At 37.3% G+C, this 14,244-nt stretch overlaps 1 protein-coding gene across 3 annotated transcripts in view; it reads right to left on the reverse strand.

The window, feature by feature from the left end:
• Nucleotides 1–14,244, reverse strand: part of NGR-A35 (neuropeptide receptor A35) — a 150,549-nt gene that overhangs the window by 12,553 nt on the left and 123,752 nt on the right. For all 3 annotated transcript variants that reach the window (XM_089736719.1, XM_089736720.1, XM_028183152.2), the window contains exons 5-6: nt 10,368–10,476; nt 862–959 (exon numbers count right to left, since the gene is read on the reverse strand). In XM_089736719.1, the coding sequence (XP_089592845.1) occupies nt 862–959; nt 10,368–10,476 (207 nt within the window). The remainder of the gene's footprint in view (nt 1–861; nt 960–10,367; nt 10,477–14,244) is intronic.

Raw genomic sequence — 14,244 nt, forward strand, 5'->3', positions numbered from 1 at the left:
TCTATTAGCAATTCATTGAGACTTGTGACGTGGCAAAATTCATTTTTATTTTTATTTAAAAAAAGCAACAAACTTAACTTAATTGTGCCTAGGTTTCTTTTCTTCTTTAAAATTTCTGTGTTATTAGTATCAGAGACGGAGCATATGAGGTAAGGATGCTACCAATTATCTTTATAAAGAAACTGATTGAAAGATTTTACCGCTTAGGAGCGTTTCTTTAGCGCTTCAGATAAAAGTGACATCCTTGACGTGAAGGAACGGGCTTCGAGGAAGCTACTAAGGGAAAATCTTTCATCGAGCGTGTGAACTTGCACTTGTACAGAAAATATATATGTACATACCTAACACGTTCTATCAACGACTTCCATGTCCTATGAACTCTGGTCTACGGCTCCCTTATTTAGCTCTAGATTATAAATTATATGCTTAAAATGCATAGTGTCGAGCAAATATCTGCCCAGCCGATACAAATATTACATAATTTAATATAAAGATTTAAAAGATAGAGGAAAGGTTTATTACCTCACTACAGATGCTTCCAACTGTCAAAGCCTTGGGCATATTATAGAAATTTTTACTGATGTTAGGACCTCTTGTGAGTCCGCACGGCTAGGTACCACCACCCCGCCTATTTCTGCCGTGAATCAGTAATGCATTTCGGTTTGAAGGGTCGGGCAGCCGTTGTAACTATACTGAGACCTTAGAACTTATATTTCAAGGTGGGTGGCGCATTAACGTTGTAGGTGTCTACGGGCTCCAGTAACCACTTAATAACCAGGTGGGCTGTGAGCTCGTCTACACATCTAAGCAATAATTAAAAAAAAGTTGAGAAAAGGTACAATTTCTAATTCATAAAAATACCTGTTGACTGTTAGCACTGCCTTCAGTTTGATCGAAAGGAGGCAGCACGGAGCATAGCCGCCGGCCCATCAGAGAATAAGAGACCACCACGATACATCCTGTTGAATAAAAGTATTTAGATACAGGGTCGGTAAAATAAACGACTATTGCTATAAATTAGAAAGAAAAATCGGTTGTCTGTAAAGTCGGTTTACTGACAATAGTTGAACGTGACAAAGTCATAAGAAAATACTGATGGAATGGTTTTTTCAAAAGAAAATTTTAATTTTATTTGTTTGATAGATATTTTGTATGGACAATTGACACCACGTTCACTTTTCACTGAACTTCATACATGACGAAAACATGTAAATGTATTATTGTATAGCAGCTGTCCACGCGGATGCATCGCTAACTCAAGTAGGAGAGAGACAGCAGATGTCGAACGCTGCCAAACGCGGAGGCCGATTGTGCCTCTTTGTCGCTCGTTGCGCGCTCTCGCTTGCACTTCAAGCCTTAAATGGAACGCCTCAATGAGTCATGTTTTTTCGTGCGTGCAGCCGGCTCCATCGAATTATAAGACGTTGTCACGTCAAAAAATGTTTTACTCTAGACTACCCCTTTTTTTTAACGCTGGGGGATCCATTTACGGATACTCGGTCAAGGGGGGTAACGAATCGGGTTATGTCGGACTCTGGCGCCTCCCGAGAGGAAGAAGGCGACGAGGAGAGCCAAGGTCCTCTACCTCCCCCAATTTCTCGCAGGAGACTACGCCTTGAAAAAGGCGCGCGAATAAATAGGGTAGTCTACTACCCTAGAGAATATTATAAGTTTATTGGTATACACAAGCGCCCTCTATCGACTCAAATATCATCAAGCAACGTAAGGTCGGTAAAAACAAACGTAACAAAATAAAGAAATCAATATATCTAACAAGTAGCTGAGACGAAGTTCAAAGTTAAGTGCTCTTTACATCAGCGTTTACGAGTCAACGTGCGGCTGCGACACGCGACACACAGCTTACGATCCGTGCACTACCAATATTCCTGCAATTGATAAAATAATGAAAAAACTTGAAACATGAGGTCTTTTTTGCCACGTGCCATCCGGCTATGGAATAAGCTTCCCTCAACGGTGTTTCCCAAGCGCTATGACATGTCCTTCTTTAAAAAAGGCTTGTGGAGAGTATTAAGCGGTAGGCAGCGGTATGGCTCTGCCCCTGGCATTGCTGAAGTCCATGGGTGACGGTAACCACTCACCCTCAGGTGGGCCGTATGCTCGTCTGCCTACAAGGGCAATAAAAAAAAAAACATGAAAGTTTATAAGAATAAACTTTACGAAAACTAAACTTGACTTTAGTTGAAAAACCCTTAATTCTAATACATAAAGAGAAACGTCTACAAACGACCGGGCACCGAACAAAAGAAGAGAATAAATTTAGTTTTAATAAAGGTGCGACTCCCGCTGTCTGACTCAAATAAAGGCTGCTTCAAAGGATATTTGTTCAAACGATGTGCGAGACCCACTTATATGATTTTAAAGCATACAGAAATTTACTATTATACCTTTTCATTATAACGTTTTATTATATTCGTGGTACGCATGAGTTGTAACACCATCCTAACGATTTTTGTTCCGGTTTGAAAAGTGACATAAACGCCATACTATTCAATTGAAACTTGGAGCTCAATATCAAAATGGGCGAGGACAATTAGGCTGTGATGTTTATCGGCTCCCTCCCTGAATCCAATTGGCTGTTCACCCATGAATGCATCAAAGCAAACGCTTTAGAGAAAATGGCACATATTTCAAATTGAAAGGCCAGTAACTGTAGTACTTAGCAATTCTTACCTTTATAGGTGCATAATAATTTTTGGATCAGAAGGTCTAATTCATCAGTAAAAAATATGTCACTTGAAACTTAAGCATCTCATATATCCTGATCATCCTCTTTCGCTATTTCATTTACACTATGGACTAGGAAACTTCTTCAAACTTCAGTATCACAAAAATACCCAGGATAACTCCATGACCTTCCTATTTCATCACATCAAGTCAATCTGCAATCGAGCTGTAACTCTTCTCGGCAGGCTCTACCCAATAATCTCCAGGTGGAATACCTTTGTAGGACTCTCTGCGAAATGTTCAATCTCGCTTTTGTGGTGTAAGCATTGGAACACGTAACGCATGTCTTCACGACGGTCAAGATCACGAACTGGTGGTAGGACCTAATATGAGTCCGCACGGGTAGGTACCACTACCCTGCCTATTTTCCGCCGTGAAGCAGTAATGCGTTTCGGTTTGAAGGGTTTGACAGACATTGTAACTATACTGAGACCTCAGAACTTATATATTAAGGAGGGTGGCGGCATTCACGTTTTAGATGTCTATGGAATCTAGTAGCCCCTTAACAACAGGTCGGCTTTGAGCTCGTTCACACATGTAAGCAATAAACAAAAAAGAAAAAAAACTCACGCAGCAGCTAGACACTGTCGAAGCACAACACATTATTGAGTACACATCGTTACTTAGACGTAGTAAAATATTTATTTAGAACAAGACGTGCTCTGCAGTTTTACCTGCGTTAAATCAATAGCTCAGAAAGCATGAAAACCGTTGCATTTTCCCAAAAAGGAGTGGTTAATTACTCTCTGGTTCATAGTTCATACACTATCAAAAAATTACGAACTCGTTTTTTTTTAATGGTAAACAGATTCGAAGATTTCGGATCCATCTACCGTAATAAAAAAATGTGTGTGTGTGCAAGTCATACACGGTAGAAGTGAAACTTATAAAATATAGAAATAAATCGCAAGGGTCAACCACTCCGCAGTGCAATGGAGCAGCCGCACCCCGGGGGAACCGCCTGCATGATCACGGTGTTCCGATACCAGGTAGGTATGATTTAGAAAGAGAAATACAAGAACGTCTATCAACTGTGTAACATCTCATCACCGCGATTCAGGAATTGTTGAATTTACGTGCAGCGACATCAGTTGATATCAAACTAAATAGAAATAAAATAAACATGGCGCGTAACGGAAGAAATTAAGATGGCGCGTAACCGAAAAACGTTACATACGTTTTTTCCTCCCTACGTCGATAAACAAATTTCACTTCAAAAATATCTAAATAAATACGTAAATCCATAAACTAAAACTATTTTCACGTGAAACTTCATCTTAATCTGCTTAGCCATTTTTGGGTGATTGAGTAACAAGCAACCCAACTTTCATATTAATAGCGTAGATAGGTTAAATGATTTTGTTTCGCAAATGAGTGTTATTCTACTCTACCTCACTTTCAAAGTTCAATTTGACCAAAAATTATATCCAGCCGGTATCGACATCAAAATCAATAAAACAACAATGTTGAAACTGCGAAGATTTGATTAAATCTTGAGTCGTTCACAGATCTGACTTGAAGTATTAATTTTCGACACTTTGTGGAGCCTTCGTGAAATCCTAATTGAATTTTCTAATTTTCCTTCAATTAATTACTTTGAACATGTAGCTTTGTACGAATAATACTTCGTTATTTTTTTAAAAATAGATAGTCGTCCTTTAGCCATAACAAAGAGCGTGCACGGCTGTGTGCCACCAGTTTTATTTATTTATTGCTTAGATGAGTGGTCGAGCTTACAGCCCACCTGGTCTTAAATGGTTACTGGAGCCCATAGATATCTACAACGCAAATGCGCCACCCACCTTGAGATATAAGTTCTAAGGTTTCAGTAAAGTTACAACGGCTTTACTGCTTTACGGCAGAAATAGGCTGGGTGGTGGTACCTACCCGTGCGGACTAACAATAGGTTCTACCACCACTAATTACGCAAATTATAATTTTGCAGGTTTGATTTTTATTACACGATGCTATTTATTCACTGTGGAACTCAATCGTGAACATTTGTTAAGTACATATTTCATTACCAAAGTTGGTGCCCGCCTGCGGAATTTGAGCACCGTTGCATCGCTAGATACGAATGCACCGGACGTCTTATCCTTTAGGCCACGACGACTTGTAAAACTTATTAAAACACTTAGAACTCATAAAAAAAATTGTTAATTTAAAAAATCTAAGTCAGAAGTCATGACATTAAAATTGAGTCGATAATACTCGTAGTGAATAAAAATCGTAGCACTCTCTACAATTGTTACGGTCTACGAAATTTCGTAGCCATTCGTAGCTGTTTCGTATTCAATAAAATACAATTGATCCTAGGTACATTAAAAAAAGAAATTTAATATTTTGGTACAAAGATGCTTTCGTGAAAGTTTTTAAATAAAATATTTAATGTTTTCGTATAAAGCAAACTTAAATGTAACTTATAGACTTAAGGATTTTTTTATGTTACTTATAGATAGCATAGCACTGCCAAAACACGTGGTAATAGTTTAAATATTTGTTATTTGAAAACAAAAGAAACTAGGCCTTTAGAAAGACGATTTAAAAAATTTTAGCAAATTTTCAAGTTAATCGGAAATTCCTAAGTTGGTGAAAGCCAAGTTTTAAAAATTCCTACAAAGATACCGATTAAGCCAACAAAAGCGTGTTCGAAAAGTTCATTCAGCATAAGATCCGGGGACCTTGAAAGTATACAGTAAGCATAATAATGGTTCGAAGTAGAATCTATATTGCATAGCTTATATAATATATAATAGCTTTATATACAAGCTAAAAATGTTTCATTCGGCTGTTATAGGTATTATGTGCACACGTCCCACTCAAAACAAGTTGGTCTGCCCAATACTAAAAAAAATACTATTAAAGGAAATCTTTATATATATATTTCTTCTGTGCGTGTGTTTGTCACTGAACTCCTCCTAAGCGGCTGAACCGATTTTAATAAAATTTTCTGTGTAGTTTCAGGTGGATTGGAGAATGGTTTAGATTTACAAATCAGCCCGGCAGAGGATGTTGCAGTCGGTATCTAGGTTAGTTATCCTTCTTAGAAATAATTTATAGGGAAAAACTACGTTTGCCGGGCCAGCTAGTCTACATATAAATATAAAGTCTCCACTCGGAGTAGAGCCCGCCATCGGAGTAGAGCTCATCCATACTATCTGGAGCCACTGCGTTCATCCACAGTGCGTTTCCAGGGGTCTTTTTTGCTACGTACCATCCGGCTTTGGAATGAGCTCCCCTCGACGGTATTCCCCGAGCGCTATGACATGTCCTTCTTCAAACGAGGCTTGTGGAGAGCACTTAACGGTAGCTAGCAGCTTGGCTCTGCGTCTGGTATTGCTGAAGTGCATGGGCGACGGTAACCACTCACCATCAGGTGGGCCGTATGCTCGTCTGTGGTCGGTCGGTGGCCCTTGTAGGGCAATAAAAAAAATCAGTTTTAACTTAAAAATTAATGATAAAAACAATATACAATGTATAAATATCACATACTAATCTAAATTTGCATTTTTAAATCCACAAAGGATAATTACGTTTTGTGTTTTACTAAAAATAATTGCTCGAGGAAAATATTCGTCCCCGATATCCACCCTCCCCACCAGCCGGGTAGTCGATACTGCACGTCATTGACATGTCTCGTGCGAGAGGTCGTTACTTAAAACCGATTATATTCAGTCTATTGCGTGTTTTAATTGAACTGGGACTACATCAAAATGTATAATCTTATCTATATATTAATACGTGAAGCAAAAACTTTGTATCCCTTTTTACGAAAATTGCGCGGACGGAGAAGTATGAAATTTCCCACACTTATAGAGAATATAGAGAAGAAGTGTACAATGCTAGTATTTTTTTAAAATAATTTATAAAAGGTACATTAAATCAATAAAGAAAACATTACACACACTACATATTTGACGAACACACGCATGCATACTATTTATTGTCAAACTTTTGTTCTTGACGTCTGTGGTCAAATTGAGAATAGATTAAATATTGTGTGTCTTTATTAATATTTTTTTGTAGTGTAGCCTTGGCGAAATTTGTGATTATAGAAGTATAAAATACAATCATAATAGTGTACAAACTTACAATTCCAATTAATTATAGTCGAATATCGATTACTGCGGGACCACTAGTACCTTTAAACGAGCAATTTTTGTATCTAATATATAAAATTCTCGTGTCACAATGTTCGTTCCCATACTCCTCCGAAGCCACTTGACCGATTCTGATGAAATTTTTTATGCATATTCAGTAAGCCTGAGAATCGGCTACTATCTATTTTTCTAGCCTTTAAGTTATAAGGGTTGTTCACCGCAATTTTTTATTTTTATTTTATATATATATATATATATATATTTTTTTATTATGTGGCATCAAAAATACATACAACTCTAAATTTGCACTTTTTTATCACCAACCCTTGCTTTTTAATAGTCATTTTCATAATTTTATCATTTTCTATCCCGCTCGATAACATCAATTATTATCACTTCACACCCTGTAAACAGCACGGAGTAGGGATGTTACCTCTACAGTTTTCGGCTATTATTAGTGTTTATGCTTCAAGCGTAGTAGTTAAACTTTTTTAGTTCATCGCCTTGCATGTCAGATGGAAAATGTACAAAAAATTTCCCTAAAGATTTCACTAACGATACAATCACAAATGTCGACGGATATCCAATATATCGTAGAAGGAATCTAGATAATGGCGAACAATCATTTATTAAAAACATCAGCAACACAGACATTGATATTGACAATCGTTGGGTCGTGCCATATTCGCCCCTGCTGAATAAAACATACAATGCTCATATTGATGTTGAGTTCTGCAGTTCTGTGAAGAGCATCAAATACATTTGCAATTATGTCCATAAAGGCAGTGACGTGGCGGTGTTTAGAGTGGAAAATATGAATGTACCATGGCACACAATTATTCGCTTGAGGCGTTGAACACGACATTGAAATATATTAAAAACAACGACAAACTATTTGGTGGCACTCTGTTAGTCCTTTCAGGTGACTTCAGACAAACACTTCCCGTCATTCCACGTTCAACATACGCTGATGAAATCAACGCCTGCTTAAAATCATCGACATTGTGGCGTAATGTTGAAATAGTACAGCTGAAAATAAATATGCGCGTTCAAATGCTTCAAGATCCATCTGCTGAAACATTCTCAAAACAACTCTTAGATATCGGCGATGGAAAAGTCACTATAGCTGAAACTGGATACATAAAATTAGCGAATGATTTCTGCACTATCATTGATTCGCAAGATGCTCTTATTGAACAAATATTTCCCGATGTACACATGAATTACATAAATCTCGAGTGGCTTGCAGAAAGAGCAATGTTAGCTGCAAAAAATGTGGACGTTGACATTTTAAATCTGAAGATATCACAGTTATTGCCAGGGGACTTGGTATCATATAAATCTATTGATACAGTTTGCGATGACACTGAAGCTGAAAATTTTCCAACAGAGTTTTTGAACTCACTGAATTTGCCAGGCATGCCACCACATACCTTACAATTGAAGGTTGGATCTCCAATTATTTTGCTTCGTAATTTGAACCCACCACGGCTATGCAACGGTACGCGATTAGTCATTAAAAAATTAATGAAAAAAGTTATCGAAGGCACCATTTTAAATGGCAAGTTTCGAGGTGAAAATATATTGATAGCACGAATACCTATTATACCCACAGATGTGCCAATTCAATTTAAGCGTATTCAATTTCCGATTAGATTGGCATTTGCAATGTCTATGAATAAATCCCAAGGCCAAACAATGTCTGTTTGTGGCTTAGATTTGAGCACACCATGTTTTTCACACGGACAATAATTATACGTTGTATGCTCTCGAGTGGGTAAACCATCAAGTTTGTTTGTATTAGCTAAAGACGGGCTAACAAAAAATATTGTTCACGCTGCAGCATTAACAGATTAATATTATGTAATGAATTAATTATATATATAATTATTACTTTTAATAAATTAAAATAATTAATGTTTGGTGTTTTGTTATTTTTAAACAACATTCCCTCATCGTTCACAGCGCTCCAGGCCTTTTTCACTCATATTCCACATCCTTATACACTTCCAATAAGTTAGTAATTTTTTTTCTACACCAGAAATTCTCTAGAAATATATTATATGGCAAGACAACGTTTGCCGGGTCAGGTAGTATTAATATATTATGTATATAATCTGAATTTCGGAAACGGCTCCAACGATTTTCATAAAATTTAGTATACATGGAATTTTGGGGGCGATAAATCGATCTAGCTACGATTTATTTTCAGAAAATATTGTTTTATTCGTGTTTTCAATAATCAACTCTTCCCGACATCTATTGGCGAATAATAATACTATTTTTCTTAATTGAGGGCAACTAACCGCTTTAAAGACACAACCAAACCGAGCAAAGATCGGTCATCATCTAGTGAAAAATCATACTTGATTTTAATTTAAAAAAATGATATCTGAGTTATATTGCATATACAAAGAGGTTTAGTAGTAGATTTTTTTAAGCAGAATTTCCGTACTCGCTATCCGCTCGCTTAGTTACCGGAGCAATCTTGAGACGTGGCGATAAAATCCTAGTTATATATAACTATTCTGATCTTTGAACCTGGTCAAGAGACTGTTTGGCGGCAAGAATAGACAGGATGAGGTTACGTACTCATGCAGCCTACAAATGGCCTACCACCGGAAATCTTTGACAAAACCCACTGTAAGGGACGGAGTGATGCTATTGCTGAACAGAGGTTACAAAAATAGATCGACAAAACTCATAAATAAAGTGCGTTATCCATTATAAAAAAATTAATTTTATATTATTAAAACACATCAAAATTAAGTTTTTTTAAATTTCTAAGAGAGCCCTTAATTAGAACAGAATGCGGACAGTAATGAAAAAATTGTGTTTTTTTTTTTAAAGTTTGTACACGTATTTTTATGTACAGTGGGCTACAAAAGTACATTGATAGTAAGTACAGTCACAGTCGTATTAACTTTATTATTATTATTTAATTTTACAGTTTAATCTTGCGTTTTAAATACATTCTAATATTTGTAATACTTTACGGTTTTCGTGAACACCGGTGACTAATTATTTTGCAACACTCAATTATTATTGTTACGCCGGTAAGAGTAACGTCATCTATTGCCGAATAGTCGAACGAATATCGAAGGACCTAAAAGCACCTAGAACGCTCGAGAAGTACAACGCCATCTATTGACAGATAGCGGAAACTACTACTACAGATGTGTGGAATATTCTCGATAATTCTAGGGATGAGGTATCGGCTATAAAAGCGTTGTAGAGATGGCACGCAGTCAGTCAATAATCGGGACTACTCGAAGCGAAACAGCGAACGGATCACCTGAAGCGAAGCGGAACAAGCGAACTGAGAGTTTTATAGTGTTTGTTTTAAGTGTTCTAAGTGTTGATTACAGTTTTTAGTTGTACTTTGGTGAAATTTTATTTATCCCGAACCCCATCGCGCGTAACATAATGCTAGCTCCGTCTATTTTTTTTTTTAAACTTGATACCAGATAGACTATATGCTGGTTTACCACACCCACATCATTACATTAACACGAAACTCACCGGGGACAGCGTAGACCAGAATGAAGCTGAAAGCACCATACAATTCCTTCTTGATGGAGTCAGGCCATTTCTCGGTGCAGAATTCGATAGTTCTCTCCACTAAAATTTGCTGTAACAACAATCAAATTGATTATACAAAGAACAATCGTGAGCGTAATTTATAATTTGTAACCTGAATCTACTGATTTTGTATTATATCTCATAGCCCTCTTAACTTTAAGTGGTTAAAATGATACATAGACACTATAACATTCACCTTAGCCGTCTTCCCAAAAACTTAACTTTGCGGCTAAAATAGAACTGTAGATTCACGTGAATGAATTGATTTTTAAGCTTGTGACTCAGTGTAAGTCGCGGTATACGAAAGGTGAAAGCTTGAACGAGCTTACTTATACTTTTGTTTCAACCACGCCACGTTTTAGACCACGACGTTTACATAATCAAAAAGCTTGTGCCCTTATAAACGTTATGAAAATAAGTCTTAATTTAAGCCAAAAAGCTGATAGGTACCAAACTGTTCATTACCGCCTTGGAACAGAAATACGTTCCGATACGAAGGTTCGGATTAAATTTATACTTACTATAATAATAACATAATACAGTTGATACTTCAACCGGTCCCTGATTTGGTAGTGCAGTAAATAAAGCCCCTGACTATTGCGTCGATGGTCGTGGGTTCGATTCACATATCGGGCAAACATTCGTATGATTAACAGATTCGAAGTCGTCGTGGCTTAAAGGATAAGACGTCCGGTGCATTCATGTTGAGCGACGCACCGGTGTTCGAATCCCAGGCGGGTACCAATTTTTCTAATGAATTACGTACTCAACAAATGTTCACGATTGACTTCCACTGTGCAGGAATAACATCGTCTAATAAAAATCAAACTCGCAAAATTATAATTTGCGTAATTACTGGTGGTAGGACCGCTTGTGAGTCCACGCGGGTAGGTACCACCATCCTGCCTATTTCTGCCGTGAAGAATTAATGCGTTTCGGTTTGAAGGGTGGGACAGCCGTTGTAACTATACTGAGATCTTAGAACTTATATCTTTTTTTTTATTGCTTAGATGGGTGGACGAGCTCACAGCCCACATGGTGTTAAGTGGTTACTGGAGCCCATGGACATCTACAACGTAAATGCGCCACCCACCTTGAGATATAAGTTCTAAAGATCTCAGTATAGTTACAACGGCTGCCCCACCCTTCAAACCGAAACGCATTACTGCTTCACGGCAGAAATAGGCAGGGCGGTAGTACCTACCTGCGCGAACTCACAAGAGGTCCTACCACCAGTAAAAATATCTTCAGTCATCAAAATATCTCAAGGTGGGTGGCGCATTTACGTTGTAGATGTCTATAGGCTCCAGTAACCCTTTAACACCAGGTGGGCTGTGAGCTCGCCACCCCTCTAAGCAAAAGAAAAGGATTTGTTATCTTTGTCTGGGTGTTTATTATCTATAAATGTATATTTTTAAACTTAAATAAGTATGAAGGTCAATCTCTGGTACCCATAACATTGGGAATCCAAATTTGTGGCCGCATGATCGTGCGTGATCTGTTCCCAGTTATTAACTTATTATTTATTTTATTTAACATAATGCCTCAGACTGAATGGCAGACATCACATTACGATTTTTCCATGATCCGGTTTTAGCAAATTACCGTGAACTATGGCATCAATCGGTACACTTTGGTAGAAAAAAAAGCCAGCCGCTAGTGAAAGATCACTCTCAAGTTCGGTCTTCGCCAATTTTTTTATTGCCTTTGTAGGCAAACGAGTATACGGCCCACATGAAGGTAAGTGGTCACCGTCGCTCATGGACGTCAGCAATGCCAGGGGCATTGCCAAGCGGCTGTCTACCATTAAGTACTCTCCGCAAGCCTCAATTGAAGAAGGACATGTCATAGCGCTATTTCAAACGTTTTTTGCCAAATTATCTTACAATACGGAATAGTTACCATCGTCAACACTCCAGATCGTATTACAAATTATGTACTAGGTCAATGTAAAACTTAATAAAATTATCCTTTTTTTAAATTTATCCAACATAATTATTTTCTTGTAAAAGATATTTTTTTTTGTAAAAATTCTCAAGATCTCTAAGCGTCTGGATGTGTCAGCTACGGCAGCTGCGTTTGAGAAATACAAAGACAATCCACGTGATAAGTAAATAAATTAGATACGGGCTCTCCATTTTGAGATTTATCTCGAGTTTCCTCGGCGATAAGCGGCACTACTGAGCGTGGACTGGTCTTAATTAAAAATACGTAAAGATAATCATAACTATCAGGACCAAAATATACTATTATTTAATTTATATTTCAGTATGAAGTCATTGAGTATAATCCTCATGTTGCTGTAGATATGACGATAAGATCAACGCCCACGCCTTCACCGACCACCACATTGTCAAGAGCATTGTTACATTGGGAAACTTACACTGTTAGAGATTAGACATATTATATTATTATGTAACAGCTTCAAAGAAGAATTATAACAATGGAAGTCTTTTGCAATATTTATAATCAGATGACGCTGCCACATATATTTATAAAGATTTGAAATGACAAAAAAAGAAACATGTGTGCAATTCACACGTGTTAGAAGTGAAACCTTCAAAAATTAAAACACAATTATCCTAAATGTCTAAGTATATGTAAAATTTTGTCATTAGTAAATAATTGTAAATCATCTTTTATAGTATGAGGTAGCGCCCTCTGTGAATCGATATTTTAACGTCACGTATAATCCTAAATTGAAATTCACTACAAGAGGTTTCATACGCACGTTAGTATTAAAAAATCTCATAGATGGCGCTGTATTAAAATTTTTCGACACTTCCGTTGCATACCTGCGTGACGTTACATCTGTAAAAAATTTACCCTCATGCGCCTAAAGAAGTTTCACTTCAAAAAATAATAATAATAATAATAAATACGAGATTAAGTTCAACTACTTTTACAGTTTAATAATTTATTTATATTCCGCAAGAATAAGTAAGTAAATACATTAAAGGGGACACGTCACTAAGACCTTGTCTCTGAAGACACCAAACTACGACCCAACCGCGTGAATAGGTAATAGCAATTTGAATAAATAACTAACACTAGTCGACCCGAAAACTCATTTATGAACATAATGTATTTATATTCAACTAGATGTGTCCTACGCCTTCACACTCATCGTATTAAATCTTATTTCAAATTATTTGTGGCAAAATGTTTTATTTTAGAACCCTTGTTGCCATTGTACAAAAAAGCGATATATCAATAATTATTAATCCAGGCCTTCCAGGTCTTATGCCAGCAACTGATACAACGCAGAGCCGATGTCACAGCCCTACAGGAGATTAGATGGGTGGGACAAGGCGTAGTTAAAAGGGCAGACTATACAGCGTACTACAGTTGTCACCCAAAGCATCACTTGTTTGGAACAGGGTTCGTCGTCGGCAAGCGGCTTCAACACCTTATCATTGACTTCCAGCCAATTAACGAGCGTATGTGTTCAATTAGAATAAAAGGTAAATTTCAAAACTACACAATTATTAACGTACATGCCCCAACGGAGGAAAGCGCCCCAGAAGAGAAAGCGAAGTGGTACTATGATGTGGAAAGTGTATACTCTAAAGCGCCCAAAGGTGACGTTAAAATAATAATAGGAGATCTAAATGCGAAAATTGGCCGAGAAGAGGTATACCATCCAACAATTGGACTACATAGTCTCCACGAAACCTCCAATGATAACGGCACCCGACTTATTGACCTTGCTTCATCTTTGAATATGGCTATTGGACGCACATGTTTTCCACACAAGAACATACACAAAGTTACCTGGTTTTCTGCTGACGGGGTTACCCGTAACCAAATTGACCAT

The sequence above is a fragment of the Bombyx mandarina genome, chromosome 22 (genome assembly GCF_030267445.1).
Source record: "Bombyx mandarina strain Sakado chromosome 22, ASM3026744v2".
Taxonomy (NCBI): domain Eukaryota; kingdom Metazoa; phylum Arthropoda; class Insecta; order Lepidoptera; family Bombycidae; genus Bombyx; species Bombyx mandarina.